Source organism: Varanus komodoensis, unplaced genomic scaffold (assembly GCF_004798865.1).
Source record: "Varanus komodoensis strain SLA01 unplaced genomic scaffold, ASM479886v1 scaffold1, whole genome shotgun sequence".
NCBI classification, from domain to species: Eukaryota; Metazoa; Chordata; class Lepidosauria; order Squamata; family Varanidae; genus Varanus; species Varanus komodoensis.
In genome coordinates, this window is record NW_025335268.1 from 120,286,473 (window position 1) to 120,308,891 (window position 22,419).

The 22,419-nt window shown below is 45.8% G+C and overlaps 1 protein-coding gene across 3 annotated transcripts in view; it reads right to left on the reverse strand.

The window, feature by feature from the left end:
* The window catches only part of TIE1 (tyrosine kinase with immunoglobulin like and EGF like domains 1), a 35,621-nt gene extending 17,424 nt beyond the window's left edge, over positions 1-18,197 (reverse strand). The window contains exons 1-8 of one of the 3 annotated variants that reach the window (XM_044442969.1): positions 17,592-18,197; positions 13,017-13,301; positions 10,624-10,734; positions 10,127-10,282; positions 6,610-6,741; positions 5,070-5,210; positions 1,277-1,405; positions 894-1,039 (exon numbers count right to left, since the gene is read on the reverse strand). In XM_044442969.1, the coding sequence (XP_044298904.1) occupies positions 894-1,039; positions 1,277-1,405; positions 5,070-5,210; positions 6,610-6,741; positions 10,127-10,282; positions 10,624-10,734; positions 13,017-13,301; positions 17,592-17,664 (1,173 nt within the window). In that variant the 5' untranslated portion in view covers positions 17,665-18,197. The remainder of the gene's footprint in view (positions 1-893; positions 1,040-1,276; positions 1,406-5,069; positions 5,211-6,609; positions 6,742-10,126; positions 10,283-10,623; positions 10,735-13,016; positions 13,302-17,591) is intronic. The other 2 variants (XM_044442979.1, XM_044442990.1) reach the window with 2 other exon arrangements.
* Between the last annotated feature and the right edge of the window lie 4,222 nt (positions 18,198-22,419).

Here is a 22,419-nt window from a genome sequence, read left to right on the forward strand (position 1 = left end):
ATGAGTGTAATTAATGTAAAGCAAGGATACACTACCAGTGGCCCAGGGGACGCAGGCAGCCCTCCGAGGCCTTTTCTGCAACTGCTGCCAAATCTTCCTCCCTGCACTCTCCACACATCCCACCCAGAGATGCTCCTTCTTTCTGTGCCACCAACAGCAAAGGACAAATGGCCAGTATCACAGGTAGGTACTGGGTGTGTGCACAAGCACTCGTGTGTGTGGGGGGCCCTGATTGTGTTGCATTGACCCTTGAGATCCAGAAAGGTTGGGAACATCTGATGTACTATGTTGTTTGAAATGTATTTATTCTTTCTATGAACAGAGGCAGTTGCTAGCTCGCAGTACACTTGACTGAACACCTTTTGATGTAATGAACAGAAAACAAGTCCTGATAGAGTGAGAAAGATGGATGGAGAGAAGAGGATGCAGTACATGAGGAGGTCTGGCAACCAACTTGTTCACCTGCTTCTCCCTCTGGCCAACCAACAGAGGTAGCGAGAAGGAAGAACAGGAGTTAGGTTCCATGTAGGTTGAGGTGCCTGATCCTGCCTAATCTTAGAAGCTAAGCAGGGTCCGGCCTGGTTGGAATTTGGATGGGATACATGAATCCTGCCTTGATCAGGAGGCTGGACCCAGTGGCCTGTTGGGCCCCTTCCAACTATATGATTCTGTGATGCCACTGCCAAGCAAGTGGTGGCAATGATGAGAAGAAGGAGCACCAGCAAGAGCATCTGGGGAAGCGTACAGAAGGAGGAGGGTGACTAAGGATGTCTGGCTTAACAGCTGTCAGAAACATCGAGCTGTCGTTGGGCATCGGCAGGAGGGGGCTCAAGAAGCAGGGAGAGGGCCACACTTAGGGCACTGGGACTGGATGGAGTCTGGGGGTACTTTACCATGATCACTGTTCCATCGGCCTTGCGCAGTTCAATGCTGTCATGCACAGGGGGTGGGTTCCCTGTTGCAGTGCAGGCCACTACAGGCTGGGAGCCAAGGTTGTACTCCAAGTACGAGGTCAAGTTGATGATCTGGGGTATCCGGTCTTGGCAAAAGACATCATAATAGAGGAAAAGTCATTGCAATACTAATAAGAAAGGATTTTTAACAGTGCAGCAAATGCTGTGGTCTTTATCCCCTGCCTCCCTCCAACTCTATGGGTTGGTCATCGTAAGCAGGTGAGCAAGACCACACCCCTTTGTGGACTTCCTCTGGAAGTTCTCCAGAACCGTGTCAAGTGCTTGACATTTCCCATATAATGTACATTCCATGGCGCTTTTACCTGACTTTTCACAGTGCTGCCCATGCCAGCCAGATGGGCAAATACAGCCACTGAATCGGTTACAGGTGCCTCCATTCTGGCAGCGGCACTCCAGGGCACAGTCAGGACCATACCACCCAGGGGAACAAGCTGTGGGAAAAGCAGAGACAGTGAAGGCAAGTCAGCCTCTTCTGGCCTGGTTGCAGAGGCTGTGCTTATAGAAGAAGGATGCATTAGCAGAGGTCATATGCTGCACTTGAAACACTACTGAATCTTTCTCCCAAGGTTGGTGTGCAGGCATAAAAGAATGAGAAGCGGCTTTAAATGTGCTTGTATCGGGTTTTTAAGTTGACTACTGTCAAGACAAGAAAGTAGATTTATGCCTGCATTTCAGCTTTTGTGTATATTTTGGGTAAACAGAGTTTATCTGAAGCATGTTTTTAGGCTCCTGCTCAGCAACTTTCCATAGTTTTGGTATGGAATTTAGGATTTCTATAGCATGGCATACATTTAGGATTTTTTCCTCGTTTTTGTCTCATTGGGTGAATTCGCACATCATGCTAACCCACCCCAGCAACAAGCCACAGTGTGTTGGTTGTTCCATGAAAATCCCATTGTGTACACCCCAGATGATCAGGCTCATCCACCCCTTCCCTCCGGGTCACTGGCAGCTCCCTGTCAACTGCCAGCGACAGCATTTCCAAAGTAGCCAAGTGGCACACTGAAGGGGTTTTCCCTGGTTGGCCACTCCCCTTTCTATCAGCATTTTCCAAACATGCACACTTTTTTATCTTTGTGATCTTCAAAGACACTTTATCTTCTATTCAGACTTGTGCAAGTGCCAAGGACCACTCCCAGTGGGAACCCCATTGGGGCAATGTCCAAGGAGGACCTGCTGTCAACCTGCTGAATACATTTCTCTCACAGAGAGCCTTATCTCTTTGTTTAACCCCTGGTGAATGAATCTGCTGGGTGATGCACATTTTGCTTTTTCACAGCCATTGTCCTGATCAAAAACCATGCCTTGCTCTGACAAACCCCCTTTTAAAAAGGGACTCATGAGTTTTGACAGCAAGCTGTATTTTTGGTGCTGTAGTACAGCAGCCAAATAGAAGATTTACAGCATTTCAGTTGTGTGTGTGTGTTTTTTTTTTTTAAATCCAGTTTGAATTTGAATGGTTTACGTTCCTTGCTCTGAAAACTGCATCAAAATGATGGGAACACATGGGAAATGCCCTAGAGGATAAGAAATTTTTTGAGGCCCTGCAAATTTTTTGAGTGTGTGTGTGTATTTGGTGTGAATGCACAATAAAGGCCTCATGTAGAGAAGCCCTGAGTCTAATCACAGAGTGGTACAGGCCAACATTCAGGAAAGACAAATTCAGGAGTGTTTTCTTCTGCACAAAGTGGAGGGGTGTGATACAGGAAAGGCATAATTGTACAAGAACAAAGGGGACATTTATCAAAGGATAAAGAAAACTCTTTAAGATGTATGCATGAATCAGGTTTTACAGGTCAAGGATAGTGTGTTCTGTCAACCACTGAGTATGGCATCCAAAATATCATGCGTTCAGGGCTTTGGGTAGTTTGCTTCCCTTTACAGTATCCTTCCCTCCTTCCCACAACACAGAGGAACAGTTACCTGGAGACAGGAGAAGAACAAAGGAAGCACAGGGGAGAAAGGATTGCTCTTGAGATTCTGTCTACTATAGAATTTCCTGCTCGCAAAGATCCTTTTAGTGTTGGCTGCTAAGGCCAAGCAGGAGGGAAACAATTCTAAAGAAACAAAGGGAGGAAACTCCTCTCCCCTGGATATCAGCCAGACTGAGCCCCAACAGTGAAAGCAATCTAAGCTGGACAGAAGTACAAAGCACCATCATGTATTGATGGAAGAGGTGTCCTTGAGCTCCTTTTTTCATATGACTACCATGACTACTATGGTAGTGGTAACAGTGCAACTACAAGCGTACATGAAAACGCTAATGACGTGTCTTAGTGAAACTCGCCTTCCTTAATGCTGTTCCAGTAGCCTTGGTTCCTGATAGCCCCTGCTTAAGCCCCTGCTTTCCATGCAATCGCCACTGCTCACTTGTCTTTGGAAGTTGATATGGAAAATGTTACCTTTCTGGTCACAATGCATTCATTTTACAGTGTTGGTTTCGTTGGGAAAACTCAGATAAATCCTGGTAGAGAAAGGTTGCTTATATGTCCCTTTGTGTTATAAAATTACCCTCATTTGCATGCCAAGACCCACAATAAAACCTGTGCCTCAGTGATCGTTATGTTATTCTCTTGTAATTCTACTAATTAATTAATTAAAAGTTTTTATAGGCCGTCCAGTACAAGCGTCTTGGGATGCTATTGTAATCAATGCTATTGTATTAAGTCTCCTCTGCAGATCTCTCACATTCTTTTTCACTGCATTCCCCTTATTTTGTCATCACCTGTTCTGCTTGCACATGTGCCTCAGAACCTATAAAACACTCTGTGCGTTTTCTAAAAGCTTGTAGTAGACTGTGAGGACCACTACCGGTTGGCATGCCGTCCTAAGTAAAGTGCAGGAGGCCTGGCTAATCTCACCAATAAAAACGCTGGGGTTCAAGGCAATTTAAATCTTCCCTATGGGTCTGAGTGTTCAATCCCACCATTGGTAAGGAGACTGACAGTTTCCATTAGGCAGGGATGGAGAACAAGTGACTAGCATTGGGATGAAACTCAGCAGAATCCATCCCTCTGGCATTCATGGACTTCCTCTTGTGCACAGCCTGATCTTTGAAAGCGAGCCAAGCTGAGAGGAAGTCCGCACATGCTCACTGAATGAAAGTTGTGCAACTGGCACCCTTTCGTATCGTGAGCAGCAGCACAAAGAAAGGCACAGAAGAGGGATGGTACTTGTGCAATTCATGGGGGGCTCCATTCCTGATGAGTGCTGCACAAACACGCACCAGGAAGTCAGACTCAGAGCCATGACAAGGCAGAGTCCGGGGAGTCATGCCAAGAGAATCCAACAGATATCCACCCGCAAAGCAGATTCATCACCCCCTCCCCCCGCTACACGTGATTCTCCAGCTGCTGTTGGACTGCATATTCCATAAACTTTCACCATCAAATATGTTGACTAGAGACTTTATAAAGCAAAGTAATACTTACTGCTTAAAATATGATGCAGAAATTTGAGGATATAGCTGAACTCTTCAAGTATTCAGAAAGATTATTATTGTTGTTGTTGTTGTAAAGATTTTGCTAAATCTGTTCCATGTGTGCTTTGCAGATTTTTAGGTGACTTTTGCTCCATTATCCGCTCCTTGATAGAACTAGATTTCTCTCAATTTGCAAAAATTGTGTTCACATTGGAAAGCATGCACTTGTGCAAATCTGCACTTCCAAAAATGTGCAAATTTTCCCCAAATCTTCATGTTCATGTTTAAGTCTTTGAGGGGGCGTATGCATTTTTGGTTCATTTTCTTTGTGTTTTTGTATGGCTAGATATGGGCACAAGTTTGGAAAATAACAAACCAGTCCACAAGTCTGCATGACTCAGAAAAAGATGGTTTGCTGCAAATTCATAGACATCCAGACGGACTGGAATCCTTTGTGGACTTTGCAACATCCCTCATTTTTGTGCTGCCACAATGGTGGAGAGAGGTGGGGGAAAGAAAGGAGGAATCTGCTTTGGACGGGTGGTCCAGAGGACACAGTCTTTCTTATTGATGCTTTCTAAGTAGGCCAGTCTCTGTCCTCTCTACTTCCACCCCCTGATCTCATCCAGGAGCATGCAAAAATCCTGGGACAAAGAACCAGCAGGTGGACATACCTGAACTACACTGCAGATCACTCCAACCAGAGGCACAAGAACAGCCATATGGGTCAGGCAGGCAGAAGGCCAACCCTCTGCAGCCCTGCTCATTCGGGCACTTCTCCTGGCAGTTTCGCCCAAACCTGCCTTCCCGACAAGCTGCAAAGCAAGAAGGATCACATTAGGAATCTGTCTACACCACGACCATCAGCGATTTACTCATCGCTCCTTCTATCCCTTCAGGTTGTGCTAGAACCACTCCTGAAGAGAGTTGCTCCCCGTTGTTGGTCACTGTGCCCTCTTGGTTGAAGGCCAAATCCAAGTATCTCCCTCTGAGAGCACAGTTGATTCTTCTGCAGAGCTGCAAACCATGGGGTGCTCTGACCTTCTGCTCACACCTCATGTAGCTCATGGAAGCCATCAGTGTGGCACGCCCAACTGCCCAAGCGTCTGCCTGCCACACTGTCCCCTGGCACCACCCCGGTCAAATCATCCGGCAAACAAGAGCTCCACCAGACCGGCCACTCACCTGTTTGGCGTGCTGCAGCTGGTGGTGCACGATTCTCAGGGCCAGAGCAGCACAAGTGGGGAATCCTTCCCCTGTGCCATCATCCCTTTGTAATTCAAGATGAGCAGTGGGCTTACGGGAGCATGATGGCGATGATGGCATGGCGGGAGGGCCCTTCCCACACACCACTTCCCTGTTAAGTTTGTGCTTCCTACAGTATCGGCAGTGGCGGGAAGCAGGATTTACTTCAGAGAATAGCATGCATGATTGGTTCAACTTCCTTCCCTATAAACGTGTGCATTTGACCCCTGTGTGCCTGGCGATGGTGAGGCGCAGGCTGTGCGCATGAGGGGCAAGGGGGATGCCTGCTAAGGCCCCGCCCATCAAGGCCCCGCCCCTCCCCAGCTCTGACCCCACCCACCAGCATGCCGCCCTTGGGCCACTTCTCACAGCCACGTGCAGTTCTCAAGGACAGAAAGGTGGCCCAGCCCTGCCGAGTATAAGTGTGGAGGAAGGATGTCCTTGCCTCATCAGCTAGGACATTTTTAAAGAGAATCACGTGCCTGGTGCCACGAATGACAGAAAGCAGCATTTCTCCCACCCCTAGATACTCATCTGCATGGGCGTCTTGAATGCTGTGATGCACAGACAGACTGTTGCTTATTTTGTGCGCCCTCACTACTTCTCTTCCTGCACAGCCCACACAACCAAGGAGGCACAGCCAGCCCTTCCACCCATGTGCCTATACGCAAATGTGCCAAAGACATCGCCTGAAAAGTGGTTGTGAAAGCATGCCCTAGGGAAGAGTTGCCACTGGGACATCTAGGAAGGAGGAAAGCAAGCCACACACATCAGGCCCTGGCCCTGGATGGGATTTTTAAAAATAGGCAGGGCAATATCAAAGGGAGTTACATAACACACACAGATAAGCAGAGCCTCAGTTAAGCCCTGTTCAGGCTGCAGCAAGTGACGATCCCAGCAATGCTTTGCGCACATTTACAACTCCAGTCCGGGGAGCAGAGACAACCCCAGTCCCGAGGTGCTGCTAACCTTTTTCACAGCGGGTGCCCATGAAACCTGGTGGACAGATGCATTCGCCCACAATGTGGTGGCAGATGCCTCCATTCAGGCAATCAGGACAGTCCTTGTCACAAAAAGAGCCCCATTTCTTGTCTGCACAACCTGTGAAAAGAGCAGGAGGTGGAAAGGAAAGGGGAGGGAAATGGAGAAGTCCTTGGATAGCATCAGGGAGCAGCGATCACAGGAGAGTCTGCAGCAGCTCCCAGTTCAGGGTCAGTTCACACACCCTTCCCGGCACCCTCTTTGGCAATGCACCACTCCCTGGCAGCCACCTCTTCTGCTGAACCTGCCCTACGCCGGTGCCTGAGCTCAATAATGGACAGGATGAGGGTCAATAAACTGAAACTCAGTCCAGGCAAGATGGAAGTGCTGTTGGTGGGCAGCTGTTCTGACAGGTTGGTAGGTCATTACCCTGCCCTAGATGTCCACTCTCCCTAGAGGACAGGGTCCACAGCTTGGGGGTGCTCCTGGACCCAGGCCGATCACTTGAGGCCCAGGTGGTCTCAGTGGCCAGGGACACCTTTCCTCAGCTGCAGCAAATATACCAACATTGCCAATACCTGAATAGACAGAGCCTGGCCAGAGTCACACATGCAGTGCTAACACCTGGATTAGATTTCTGTAATGTGCTTTAAGTGGGGCATTCTTTGAAGACTATCAGGCAAATTCAATTGGTCCAATTTCAGGGCACAGCGTTGGTAGCAAGCGTTAGCATGCGGGCCATATAACGCTGGCTTTGTCTAAGTTGCACTGGTTGGCAGTTGTAGCCCGGGCCCAATTTAAAGTGCTTGTTTTGACATATAAAGCCCTAAATGGCTTAGGACATGGCTACCTAAAGGACCATCTGCTCCCATATATACCTACCTGCCCATTAAGATCTGGGCAGGAGGTCCTTCTGAAAGAGCCATTTCTTAAGGAGGTAAAGGGGGTAGTTAATAGAGAAAGGACCTTCTTGGTGGCTGCCCCTAAACTATGGAATAAGCTCCCCAAAGAAATTCACCTGGCATCAACCTTGTTTTCATTTTGGCACCAGGCAAAGACTTTTTTTCTGAATACTTCCAAGGACACTCTTGAAATCTGTTATTTACATTGACAGCTGTTATTCTACTTACTTGCTGTAATTGTGGTATTTATTTTTTAACTTTTTATGATGATTGTATTTATTTTTATTTTTGTTTTTAGTATTTTACTGTAAGGCACCCCAGAGAATCCATCTGGATTAGTGGGAAGCACACAAATTCAAAAATAAATAAATAAATAAATAAATAAATATGTTCCACCAGGCACCCTAGCAAAAGCTTTCCTATCACCTCCAACCATAGTTCTCAGCGGAAACTGCTTACATGTCTAATGGAGAATCATCAGATGTTGAAACAATGAATGATGCACACTCAGTCCTATTGACTGAGCCCTCATTGATCATATGCCCCTGAACTAGGAGACTTCGGATCATCCTATGTTCGGTGAGAAGAGGGGCAGTGGAGATCTTCTTTTTCCTCTCTTCCCACCCTGCATTTTCCACTTTCTGGCTTTTTTGCCTTTTGGGGTGAAGACATTCTAGAGGGGAAAGAAAGGAGCCTGGCAGAGGCTCAGGGTAGCTTGCATCTTGGCCTCCCCAGCATCCTCCTCTCTCTGCCCTCCAAAACACCCCTTTCCCCCTTCTCCAATAGTATTTTATTCAGGTCAACCTCAGTTGCCTATACAATGTTCTTTCTGCACTGGCTGCAAGGAGGAGGAATGGGGTCTCCTACCTCAGAGGGGGGCTCTGAGCATTCCTGTGGCCATTCCTGTAGTCTAGGAGGCATGGGATTGCTCTCTCTAAGACTAACAGTTAAGGCTTTTATGGCGCTGTCATGCTCAAATTCACAGGGATAGCATTCGCCACTCATTCCATTTTTTTTAATACTGCCCCTTCCATCTTTTGCATTGATGCAGAAAATCAGCTACAGAATAAAAGATGGAAGAACCTCACAAGGCCTTTTAGTTGCCAGCACTAGGTCTTGTGCTGCATAAATCCATCAGTTTCAGTTTCTCTGGGTCTCCCCCCACCATTTTAAATTGACCTTGTTTGGATCCTTGCACATTTTTCCAGTTTTAAGTTTGGCCAGGTCATCCTCATCTTTGAGAATTTTTAAAATGTTCATGAAAAACTTTGTGCATATAAAACTTTTTTTGTACGCCACATTGTCCAACATACAGATGTTTTTTTAAAGCAGTTTTCCTAACTTGATGCAATTTAACTTCTTTTTCAAGAATATGTGCATTTTGAGTGCATTTTCTTATAAGAAATAAATTTTTGTATATCGCATTTGGGATTTTTTTTAAATGGGAGAACTCTATTGGAAAAATTAAGATAAGTGTGAATTTTGAAGGATAACTGAATTTCAGCTTGCTTGTTGGTTCAAATGTGCAAATTTAGGGAAATCTACCTAAAGCTAATAATAACCACCACCACCAACTGAACTAATGTCTCCTTCATTCATAGCTTGACAGTCTGCTGCCTGGGATCAAGCTTACAGTGTAATCCAATGCTCACTTAGAAGAACGTCACATTGTATTCAATGGGAATTACTTCTAGGTAAGTGTGTATAGGGATTGCAGCTTTAGTCTTAAAGTCCACACGACTCTTTGTTGTTTGTGCAGCTCACACAGCTCACATACCAATGGAAACGGTTGGTAATGTAGGCAGCATATTTGTACCTCAGCCAAGGACTTGACTAGATATTAGTGGGAATGTCTGTGGCTGCCATCCCAACGCATCTGCCTGATGAGTCTAATAAGAGAAGGAGACGAGCACGACGCCATCTCAGCCACCACTTCCCCGCTTCTGTTTACTGGCAGCCTGAGGAGGAGGCTGGGGGAAAAGACGGACTGCAATGAGGTCACACCCTTCATTTCCTTTACCAGAATTTACTGGGGAAATACATGTTGTAGATGTGGACCAGCAGTAATAGGATAACCTAATAACAATGAAAAAAGCCCCAAGAGCTTGGTAGGAGGAGGAAGTCACAACTAGGGCTCCTGTACTTTGGTTGTTGCATAGAAAAGGGAATCTCAGCAGATCTATACTCTGGTTCGTTTGTTTATTCAGTAGATTTATATCCCACTCTTTGAGTGCAGTCCTCTAAGTGGCATGCAATATTTGTAAGATGCAAGAAATGCAACAAGAGTCATGTGCCTGAATGACACATCCAGCTCTGTTTGAGCAGAAGCCAACCTCTGATGCTCCTAGATGATGCCAGCTAGCCTGATGCTCCCTTGGCCTGCCCCTATCCCCCTTGCTCCTTTCCTTCCCACAGGGAACAGATGCCATGTAAATGCAGGTAAAGTGGCAGCTGCTGCAATTCCCCCTATCCCACACTCCCCAAAGGTACAAGTTAGGAGCCCTGGCCTCCTTCGCATCTAACGTTCCAAGAAGTGTCCATGACCAACAACTTAAGTGTGCCGGTGGACAGGAAGCTATTGCCTCAGCTTTGCACTCCCTCACCTCGCACAATCAACCTGAAGAAGGCGCTTGACAAGGGGCTGTCCCCCATGAATGTGGCGCTATAAATCCCGTGATCCGCCATGCTAACAGATGGCAGCGTCAGAGTGGAACGGCTCTCCTTCACCTCTCCCTGATCCATGGTGCCGCAGTAGGTGCCTGCATGAGAGACAGAAACAGGCAAGAAAGCATGAGGGCTGAATTCTGAAGAAGCCTGCTAATGTGATGGGCTGTCTGGACAGCTGTCCATGCAGCCTGGAGGGGAGCACTGGGGAGAGTAGTTGGGGTAGAAGAAGAACTGAAAAAGCAGCGCAAGGCATCCCCTTCTAGCTCATGGGAAGACTGCCTGCATGTTGATGGCCCAACAGCTGCCACAGAGGATGCCTGGCTGGCCGCACCTCCGCACAGTCAGGCTTTGATCATTGTTGCAGGAAGAGGGACTTCTGGAGGAGGCAGTCGATTTCACCAGGGCCATACAAGTGGGGGAGGAAAGCACTTGCCATTCATTTTCCACAAGATGTCTGCATTCTTCCTGTGCTTGATCTTGGCAACAAGCGTGGCAGGCTGAGAGAGGCTGATGGTGTGTGTCACCTTCTCTGGGATCAGGTGGGCTGCAGAGCCAGAGAGAAAATGGTCTTGGTTAGACAGCAGGGCCTGGAGCATTTTCTCTTCCTTGGTCATGAGTGGGTCCTACTCTTCTGGATTGCACTTGCCGGTGCATTTATGTCTCGGCTTTCCAGCATTTTTCTGAACACCTCATCATGCTCAATGTATTTATTTATTGTTAGATGTATAGCCCACCTTTTTTTAAGAACTCAAAGCAGATCATCATTTTCCTTCTCCTGCTCTCAATCTTATCCCCACATCTTATCCCCTGTGAAGGAGTTTGGGCTGAGAGTCTGTGGCTGGCCCAGAGTCACCCAGTTGGCTCCATGGCTGAGTGGGGACTAGAACCCAGATCGCCTGAGTTCCAGTCGCATGTAGTGAGTCCCACTACACCACACTGGCTCGATGATAGATGCATGAATATCCAGTTTTTACAAGGAAGGCAAGAGAACATGTATGTGAGATAAATACATCAGTGTCCACGACCTAATGTGAGAAACAGCCCCTTCAAACGCCTTTTTTAAAGAGTTTGATAAAATTATTCTACCTCTTACTACTACAGTATCCCTCCCTGAAAATTCTCCCTATGAATGTATTTCCCAAAGCCATGCCTTAGACAAATCTGGTACCCTCAAGATGTCTTAGATTACAATGTCCATAATCTTTGACCATTGGCCAGGCTGACTGGGTCCTATGAATGCTATTTTCCAAGTTATCAGTAGAGAATAAAAGTGTGTATAACTTTTACAGTGCATTTACTTTCTTGATTTCTAGTGAAGGTTTTGTTCTGGTTCACTAAAATCAATTTCCCATGTACTTCAAAGGCCTTTTGGGGTCTTATCTAAGTTTTCTTATCTGAAACAAGTCCTTCTTTCTGTGTTCTTCACTTAAATTACCTGACTGGCACCTATCTTCCTCACTAGATGAATTATCCACATGCCTAATTGAATTAATACTGCCATAGAATTCAGAAATTCTTCTTCAGAGCCTTAGTAATGCCTGCAGGAAATGTGCAGATTAAACTCTCTTGGTTGCCTCCAGATAAGATATAATTGTATATGTTATTAAGTGGGTTGTACTTGGAAACTAATTATGAGCCCTATGTATCTGGTTACTGAGCCTAAAAATGCCACGATGCCACTATTCCTTTGCATGTCATGTTTTGCTGCTTTTTCCAAAGAGATGTTTGGAATAAATCAAGGTTGTAGCCCAACATAAGTATGCGTAACTAAATTGGTTTCAGGCACCTAATTTCAAGCACCTAACTGCTGTTTAAGGTCAATTGCATTGTTGCAATTGACCTTAAACTGTAGGATCTGCTTGGAACCAGTCAGGATTTGTTCATCTTGACTGAATACGGCTTCATACCTCCTGTACAATAACCAGATGTTGTCCTTGATTTAGCACTTCCATTTGTATCCCTTTGTGTGAGTGTGTTGTGGGTTTCTTCTCTGTGTCTAATTCTGTGGTACTCCTTTCTTGGTAAGTGGTTCTGAGGCTATTGACTATCCTGAGACTATTAAGTGTCTTTATAGGTGCAAGGGAAGCACCATTACCTCTGGTCAGAGTTATTCTGGTGTCAAGAGATGGCATTCTCAGTCATCTACTCAGGTTCAGTGACAAACTGCTTCAGTCCTTTGACCTCCTCCTCCTTGCTCTGTGCTCATCTGCCCTTTCCAACTGAGAAGAACAAGGAGGTGGTATATTATACCCTGCCTGATCTTCTCAGTTCCCCTTGGAAGAGAGTGCAGATGAGGCTGAGATAGAGAGACTAGTGAATGGGCAGCAGCATCAGTGGTGAGGAGGAAGTGGAAGTGGTGGGGGACTACTAAATATATCCCCTCAAAGTGGAAACCAGCGCAGCCTGGTGTAGCTCCAGATTTTGCCTATTACAAATATTTATCAATAACCAGGCTGGCCTGAGGTTAAGAGAACATCCCAGGAATAAAGACAAACTGACTGACTGATAGAAGAATGCCAACTCTTGAAATCAGCACAATGACTCTAGCTTGAAACAACAGTACCCCCCTGTTGGATACTTGTTTTTCCTTGTTGTGGTATGTAAACAGGTTGACAGAGTGATGCCTTCCCCCCAGCCCTGGTAAGAACAGAAAGGGAAGGAATGCCATTACATCAGCCATGCTCTTATCACAGTGAGATAGGGAAACAAATATTAACTTCATCAGGGACATCTCCCTATTACTCAGAAAGAACAAATCTTGCTCTTTAGAAACCAAATATCTGTACATCTTTTCAATGGGTCATGTGACTCTTTCTCAAAGCTTACCATCCATGTTGTTGTGTACATACACTACCCTGGTTTGTTCTGCCTGGGTCTTCCCCAAGCAATATGTGATGCCCACCAGGTCTGCCCGGGAAAAGCCTCGCATCTGCACCTCGTTGCTGCTGTTCTTGTACATCCGGGATTTGGATTTGGGAGGGATCATGACAATCTTATTGTCTCTGTCAATCTGGAGGCTGGCATTCCGTTCGCCTGTCACACAGGAGAGGTAGAAACTGGTGTGGGAGGGACTCAAAACAGTGGCCATCAGAGTGATATCCAGAATTGCTCCTGCATCGGAAGAATCAAATAAGGGGGTTAGTTGATGGACAAGGACAGTCCAAAGCAATTCACACAATCTGTTCCATCAGCCAGGTCCATTTTTGGCAGTAGAATAAGAGTAGGCAACTTGTGACCCTCCAGATATTTTGACCTACAATTCCCATCAGCCCTAGCCAGCATACCCAATAGTAAGTGAAGGGAATTTTAGATGGCCACAAGTTATCCATCCCTGCTCTAGAATCAAGGAGGATCCCAGCCTCAGTCCTGGAAAATGTTTTTGGCATTCAAGTGAGGCAGTTTCTCAGTATAGACCTAAAACTCAGTAGACTACTCTACCTGAGAGGGGCTAACAGGGTCATCTGACCCTTCTGGGGAAGAGTGATTGCATGGCTAGTAGAGGGGCTATTCTCAGCCCCAGGGAGACTGAGGGAAATGCCTCTTCTCCCCATGCAGTGGCTCTCTTCCCACACTCCACAGTGACCGGCTGCGGTGTGGAGCAGCCATGCAAAGTGGGTGCATTGTGTCCACCACCCTGCCAGCCACCACGTGTTGTCCAGGGAGACGGTACTAGGGAAAGAGGAAACATTGGAGGGGGAGGGGGAATGAAAACATTTCCCCTGTTTTTTTCCTTGGGCCTTCACATTTCTCATCTGCATTGTTAAGCCACTGAATGTAGACCAATTGTAGATAAACTTAGAACTCTCTTTGCATGTATCTGTCCTCAGTATTTGCAGAATAATATTTTGTATTTGGTTCCCTTGTATAGTCTATATTACTAATAAAATGCTTCTTGTTTTAACCATTGCTAATACACATAGCAGGGTGTTGAATAGTACTCCATCTGTTTGTGTTTCCCTAGAACAGTAGGAAGTCCTTATCTAATACACAAAAACAATATTATTATTCTGTCTCAGGATACAGAGTGTAGTTTGGAAAACAAATAATAATCTATTAGTGAAAATATTTATCTTTACATTTGTTTGAGTCTGGAAAAGAACCTGGGGATCATTTTAATGACTGGACAGTACATTAATACCCTTGGAATGCTACATATGTGACAAATTCCATTATAGTTAGCATACCTTTTGTGCACATGTACATACAGCAAAATATACAGGTAATTGACATGTGAAAATCATCTTTATGTCAGTGGCACATTATTTCCTTTCAGGAGTTGGGATTGTATTATTACCACTAGGCAGGACTTTGAACACCACATTGTTTCTCTCTCAGTTGCTTCTCTGGGCTTCTCTACATGAGGCTTTTAAGGTGTGGCTTTACTGAGGATTCAGTCTGGCTCCTTTACACATATCACACAGCTACTGGGGGAATTTCTTTCTCTGTCTTTCTATATGTTCCATTACACATCCACAAGGTGTGTACAGTGGAACTGCAAAAATGCACGGCTTTTCATTCTTGTGCCTTCCACCATTTTCAAATAATACCTGATTTTCCTTGCTTTTTTTTTTTTTTTTAAGCCATGGGACTGGGTAGAAAGCACAGGAGAGGCCGTGGAGAGGGATGATGTCCCCACAAACTATGGTGAACAAGGAATCAGAAGCACCCAATAACGAAGTCTGTGTAAAGAAGCCCCCGTGATGCTCCTGTGCCCCACAAGGCTCACAGCTTTTGAGTCACTTTCTTAGCTATGACATTTTGATATAACTTTTCAGAAATGAGATAATTACATCCTGGCGCTTCACAGAATGTATTTTGCATCCATGGTTTGGTTTGAATTCACATCCTCCACACTGGTGGGTAACTGCATTTCCGTGAAGCTATGTGAATGCCTTTCTCTCTCTTTGCATCGCACTCAGGGAAAGTGTTTCAGCCTGAGTACTAAAATCAATTTCAGAAAATCTCTTGAGGCCTGTATTCCAATAGAGGGTGGGACATAAAGCAAAGATTCTGCATATTTTAGCTTAAAGCTTTAACTCCAGTAACTAAGCCTTAGGAGAGGCAGGTCAGCCTTTTAGAATCAGGGGAAATGCCCTAAGAGATGGGAAATCACCAAAGAATTGGTGGTCTGGGGAAAGGGGTGAACTCTTTTGGGGAACCATAGAGGACTGGATTTAGCCCTCCAGCAGGCTAGATTTGGCTCCGGGGCCTATGCCACTCCACCTCTGCTTTACGTTTTATTCAAAGTGCAGCAACAAGATAGGGAAGGGGGATAGCTAGATTAGGACGGCAAAGATTAATCCTTTTCTCCATGTTGTTGTTTCAAAGACTGTTATGCTTTGTGTAACTTTAAAATGCAACCCCTAGTAGTAGGAGGAGAGATGTCTGTGGGAAGGTGGGCCCAAAAGGCGGGAGAAAATCTCAGGAAGAAGGCCTGTGTGTGTCTGTGGGAGTGGAGGCACAAGAAGGGTTCAATTACTGATTACTTTTCTGTGCCTAAACTGGATTGCGATCCTCTCTGAAGGATAGTCTGCCTGCCGGGGTTGCTAGAGTAGGCCACAATGTAGCGTAATGCTATTTTCTTGCCAAACAAACTCCAAGACCTGTCTGGAGTGTTTGGAAACCTGTTTGGAAATGCATGAGCACCCCTGAACTCATATACACAAATCTTGTTGGAGCAGGGCTATAGAACATACATGACAATCAATCTATCACACCCCCAAGTGTACTGAAGTACTTTGAGACAGACAGTTTTGTGCAGGATGTAAGGAATCTGCAGGATGTTGTTATTAATCGACTGATTGATTGATTGATTGAGAAAGAACTTTTCTAAATGGAAAGGACATGTATGATTGTGCACCAAATATGACAATGCCTCCATCATCCCATCGTTGACTCTTTTAGCAAAGGTGCTCCGCCATTTGGCAGTTCTTTCTCCCTTCAAATTCTCTCAGAAAGCCTATTGCTTATAGAGCATCACTGAGTAGTGCTCCTTAGATGGCATTTCTCCTATGTTTTATTCATGGGGCTCCATGCCTGGATGGCCATGGATAGGGATGCTTAAGGTATTCTGTCTTTGTGAATTCCTACATGAAGTGCACTTTCTGGACTAATGGGCAAATCGGAACTTTGCTAGCCACTGACTTCTGCACTTTCAGAATGTTCCAATGCAGTCCTCAGATCAAAACCAGTACCCAAAAAACATTTAGAAACATGCATTTTGAGATAAACTATTTGTATTACATAATTAAGTGAACTTCTGGGCATTTTTTAAGATTTTGGGTTAATGTGGAAATAGGACAGACCATGAGGGACAAATACATTAAAAAAAAATGATACAGATCAGTGGAAGCAGATTGTTTAGCCATCCATAGCCATGACTTTGCATGGACTTATTATTACAAAGAGAATGTGATGGAAATAGCGAATGCAGCTGTACATCATGGCCTCTCCAAGAATTTTTTATATTCCTAGACCACCTTCTGTGGAGCTCCAGGGATCCCCTCATCCAGAGCATGGTCAAACTGCGCTGAGGAGTCTGGTGGACAAGTCTAAAAAAATAACAGCCCAGCTGGTAGCTGGTCCTGGACAAAGGCAACACAACAAAAAGGATGTGCAGAGGGCTTTGAGCAGGTTCTGATCCCTACATGGATTCTTGCCTTGCCTCCTATAGTTGTTTCCATAGCAGATCCTCCATCATGGACTGCAGGAGAACACTATCGGAGCAGCCGCTCTGAATCAGAGTAAAGATAATGCATGCAAAGATAGTTCTTGCTGGAGGAAGCTTGGGTCTTCTTGTCTAGAACTCCTCAGAAAGAGCAGTCAGTCCATTCTGTGGACACTGGGATGCTTCTTGCAGGCATCCAGGAAGGCAAGTTTTACCATGCCGCCAAGCTGTAACCACTAGTGCTGCAACCCCTTCAGGTTCCCTTCTCTCAGTCACCTCCTTGTGGAGTCCTAAGGTCAGTTTCTGAAGCCCTTCTGTGGATCCCTCTGCCCCATCCCTCTGAGATGAGGGAGTTGGCTACTACAGGGGCTTTTTCAGTGGCTATTAGAAAGAAGGCCTCGGTTATGGAATACCCTCTCCTGAGCAGCTGCCCAGCACCTGTGTTGCCATGTTTCTTTCTGGCACCAGGTCAAAGGCCTTGTTATTCTCCCAGGCTTTGTGGTCTTCCACTTTTGAAAAAATGTCTCTTTAGACCCTTACAGTGCTATTGCCTTGCCCTTTATCTTGGTTTAATTCTGTGGCCGTTTCAGATTTTTATACTACATTTCATTCTATTTGTATATTTCATGGTTTTAACCTTATTTTGTGAACCACCCAACTAGCTTTGGCTGTTGGGTGATATAGATAGGAAGTCAGTCACTAAATAAATACATAAACACAAGAAAGGGCCTTACCTGCCAGGTGCAAGAAGAGGCTTAGAAGACAAATCTTGTCCAGAACCATTTTCCTGAATAATCCCAGTGTCATGAAAACTCATGCATTACTGATCCAGAAGAGGAAAGGATAATAGGAAGGATTTATGCCATTTTCATTTGCAGTGTTGCTCCGTGACATGTGGCATTCTTGGGTCTTTGCAAAGACTTGAATCACTAGAAGCAAGTTCACCTCAATCCAAGATGGAGAGAAGTTTGGGGTTCACTAATTCTTGAGAAGAAGATCCCTATATGCTTGGCCCAACTTAGTAGAATGTATTGTCTGCACGTCCTGTAGTGAATCTCAAGAACAGGAGAAGTAACTCCACTCTAGCCAGTCAAAGAAGCCATGAAGCTGTTTTGTCCTGTGATGTCCAGCTTCCGCCAAGCTCCTTCCATCTATTCCAGCTCTTCATTCACCACTACATGCAGATACAGCGGGGACTGGTGTAACTGCTTCTGACTTGGAGGCCTGACCATGGAGCCTCAGTATGGCACAAAGAATCCCCTTGGAGAAATCCAGGAACTGACTAATAGTGGGAATGGACTGGGCACTGTATGAGCTGGGATTCAGTGGGAAGAGCCTTCTTGGCTGGTGTTCAGCCAGGGAGGGAATGGAGACTGTTGGGCGGGGGGAGACTGAGAGGCCCTCGTAGGCAGCACAGCCATGACATGAAATCCTGTTTCCCATACAGCATTTCCTGCTCTCCACCCATTGTTCTTTGCCTATCTCTGGCTCCTGTAGGACAGAACAGCGTAAAGGGAGGTAGCTGGACTGAGACATAGCTAATGGAGTGGAATGAAGAGGCACCACGGAGCAAAAGGGCCTCCTTGCCTGTCCCAGTGAAAGGTAGAGAGCGAACTTGGTCCACAGCTGGGAGAAGTGATTTACCATGTGGAGCCTCAGCCACTGTGGCACCTTCTGGCTGAGGGGTGAGGAAGAAAGAAGATATAAATAGAGTCCTGAGGCTGAATAGCCTGCAGTCTCTGCAGGACTATGGAACTTTTTACTTTACGTCGCAAAGGAAACCAGTTCCTTTCCCTGAGGGCTCCCATCGGGCAAGTGTTGCTGAGACAAAGAGATGAGGCAGCGCTATCTTGGGGTCAGGGCCCCGGTCTGTTAGGCAGGACGGTCAGGAACAAGCTTCACTTGTGGACTAGTCAGCCTCACTCACATGTTTACCTGCGGGAGGAACTCTTGCTCCTTTGTTTCGGGGTGGTCAAACAGAGCCTATAAAAGCTGCCTTTGCCCAGCCACATGGCAAAGCACTCTTCTGCATGTGTAGCCTTAATGAACACCAGGCAGCAATCAGCACCTGTGGAAGTGGCTGTGGGATAGATTCCACATGTGCACCCACATGCGCACACCCCATTCTCACGGACCAGTCATTCTGTACTGCTGTTTAGCAGGTAATCTTGCAGTGTTACGCCATGTGATAGTGCAGCCGTGTAATTTTAGACCATGGATTTAATGCTCTTATACCCACACCCCCCTACACCTTCAGCAGTGAAGCAAGTAAAGTTTTTCTTTCTGCCACTGTAATTCCATGCAATACAACCATTTCTGCTTTTCTGACATGTAGTGGTCAGGTTGCCACCAACCTGGAGCCCTGCTGATGTGTTGAACTACAAGACACATGATTTGTAAACCATTCTGAGAGCCAATCCAGCTAACTGAACATGTTATATAAACCTAAGATAAATATTTCCCAGACAGCATGGCTATTCACTGCAAGTTGAAGTGTCTCTTCCCCTATATGCCCTCCTACCTGTTAAGATCGGCAGGGGAGGCCTTGCTCCGGGAACCCTCTTTGAGGGAGGCATGGAGGGTATCCACGCAGAGGAGGGCCTTCACTGCGGTGGCACCCAGACTATGGAACATGGTCCCCAGAGAGGTCCACCTGGCACCGACTCCCTACTCTTTCCGGCACATTTTTATTTTCTTTTTCTTTCTTTCTTTTCTTTAATTAGGAGAGGATACATTGTTGTTAATTGTTTAACTGTACAATGTTTTAATGCTATTTATAAGAGTATATTGTTATTTTATTTCTGTAAGCCATCCTGAGGCTGCTGCAAAGGATGGCATACAAATGTATTGATTAAATTAAATTTAATTAAATTAAGTTATGGGAATTGTAGTGTCACACATTACAATCACCAGGATGGGGGCACTGTTAGAGGAGACAAAATTATTTGCCAGTACTCTGACCATGTGCAGTTTTACATTTTACTGAAGTCAGAGCAACTTCATGACTGGGTTCACAAAACACAACAACCCATTGTGGGTTGCTACCTATGTGTACTCAAATGTTGTCCTGTCATATAAACCCAAATATAGCCTGGCAAGGTAGCTTGTCAGAGGGCAACAAGCCCCCCTGACCACCCATGGGTTGTTCTAGAGCAGTGGTGGCAAACCTATGGCACACGTGCCACAGCGGGCACGCAGAGCCCTCTCTGTCGGCACACGAGCCAAGTCGCCCCAGCAGCCGAGCATCAGATAACAGCATACATAGGGGCCATGCACATGCTCGGAAAGGAGTCGTGCTGCCAGGCAATGGCGTCACAAGCCACAACTCGTCCGAGCTTTCGCATGGCCGGTCAGTGTGCTGCCAAGGATAGATAGATAGATAGATAGATAGATAGATAGATAGATAGATAGATGTGCTTGGACTGGCTGTGAGGTGTTTTTTTCTAAACTAAAACCTCAGTTTCCAGGTTTTATTGCAGTGTTAGCACTTTGCGATAAATAAGTGGGTTTTGGGTTGGAGTTTGGGCACTTGGCCTCTAAAAGGTTCATCATCACTGGGTTAGGGTTAGAAAAACGAGGTGTCCTGGCAAGATTTTGATGGTTGGAATGTGTTTAGAATGGGCAGAAATGATGAGCTGTGCAGAAAAAGCTACTCAGGGAAGGCTTTTTCAAAATCGCCCCTTTCAGTGGTATTAGGGTTAGGGGAGTGCAGCAGAGTAGGGTTAGGCCAGTGGTGGCGAACGTATGGCACACGAGCCACAGCGGGCACGCAGAGCCCTCTCTGTCGGCATGCAAACAAGTCGCCTCCTTGCCACTCTTGCAATGCAGGTTTCAGGCAACCATCATTTCCGGCTGCTCCAAAAGTGCCTAAGTGGCAGCTATGGACAATTGGCGCTGTCTTACTGCTTGCTCTACTGCGATCACAGGCCATTTTGGATTTGTCTTGGCTTTTTTCCCTTTATTTCCCCCCCTTATCTTGACAGTTACGGACAGTCCCTTCCAAGTGCCCAGCAGCACCTACAAGGGACTGACCAAGGTTGCCAAAGTGCTTTTTTGGTTCAATCCTACCAATGTTTGCAAATATTTCTGATTTTATTTTTACATTTTTTTTAAACCCCTACTTGTGCAACTACAAATGTTTGCAGTTGAGCAGGTGTAGAAATGAGAAGACTCAGGTGGTGTAATATGTAGAGAGATTCCGGTTGGACAAGGCCAGGTAAGTTACTTTTCCCTTTGGTTACATCAGACAGTTGTCAAAAGTCAAACTCTCAAATGTAACCCAAACCGTGCATGATCTCAGCTCATAAAAAGTGGGTTGCAGGTTGTTCACCCCTTTCACAACCACATCTTAGGGACAGGTTTTTTGGGCTCACATGTACCCTCACTTTTGTACTTGTTCCTGAGATTCCATCACCTTTGGAACATGCAAAGTACAAGTCACCTCATTTTATTGGAGTAGTTACCTTGGACATCTGTTAAACGTAAAGCTCCATTTTCAAGTGGGGTTTAGAAAGCATTTTAAAAAGTGGGGGTAGGAGAACCTGTCAAGGCTTCTATCAGTTGCTGCTGAAGGTGCTCTTTTGAGGGCCTTTGGAATTAGCTGCATTACTGGGTGTATGTGTGTTGAATAAAGCAATTCAGGGTGGGTGCAGCAGTGACATGGCAACTTTGGTCTGTTCTCAGAGCTGCACACATCATGGTATGCTAAATGGTGTGCAAACACCATGGGATCCAAGCATGTGTCAGTGTACAATTCTATGAAGTTTATTTTGCAAATGTTTCCTGAGCAGAATGAACCGTTACACAGAGACTTTAAATGGTCATGGATTCTTTCTTTTGTTTATCCTCCTAGTGTGTAAAAACAGCCCCATGAGATCCCGGTTTTTATTAGACATACACTGGAATAATGTCAGGGAGGGGCTAAACAGAGAACAATAGCAGTTGGTTGTTTGGGTAAATGTGTTTGGGAGGAAGTCTACTGTAGTTGGCAAATGATCTTTCCTTATCCAACTTCCACCCACCTTCCATTTCCACACTGCCACAAAATGGCCATGCATCAGCAACACAGTCAGAAGGTGCCCTACCCTGGGTTATATGATACATAAATTCCTGGGCATAGCATTGCAAACTCACACTCATCGCAGGTGCATTTTAGTATTCAAAAGCTCTGAAGCGAAGTCATGTTTCAGATGTTCCTACAGTGAAGCAACAATTGCAAGAACCCAACAGGTACGTATTTTGCTGCACAAAATGATTGCTCATGCCAGGAGTTACGTGGCTCGGAGATTTTATAAAAGCCTGATGCAATCTTGCACTGCCATGCATCAACTGCATGCTGCTTCAGCGGGACATCAAAGATGTCTCTTCGTAGTGAGCCCCTGCCCTTGAGCCCAGCCTGGGAAACACAACCATGGCTCGGATCGGTTCCCACGCAAGCTTTCAGGCCCCTTGGAAGAAAGCCAGATGGGGCTGGGTGGCCTGGCACAGTCTTGAGACCATGCACCGTCCCCTGAACGTCTAAAGCAAGCCTGGGCAGGAAGAGGAAATCCATTCATTGTTTCT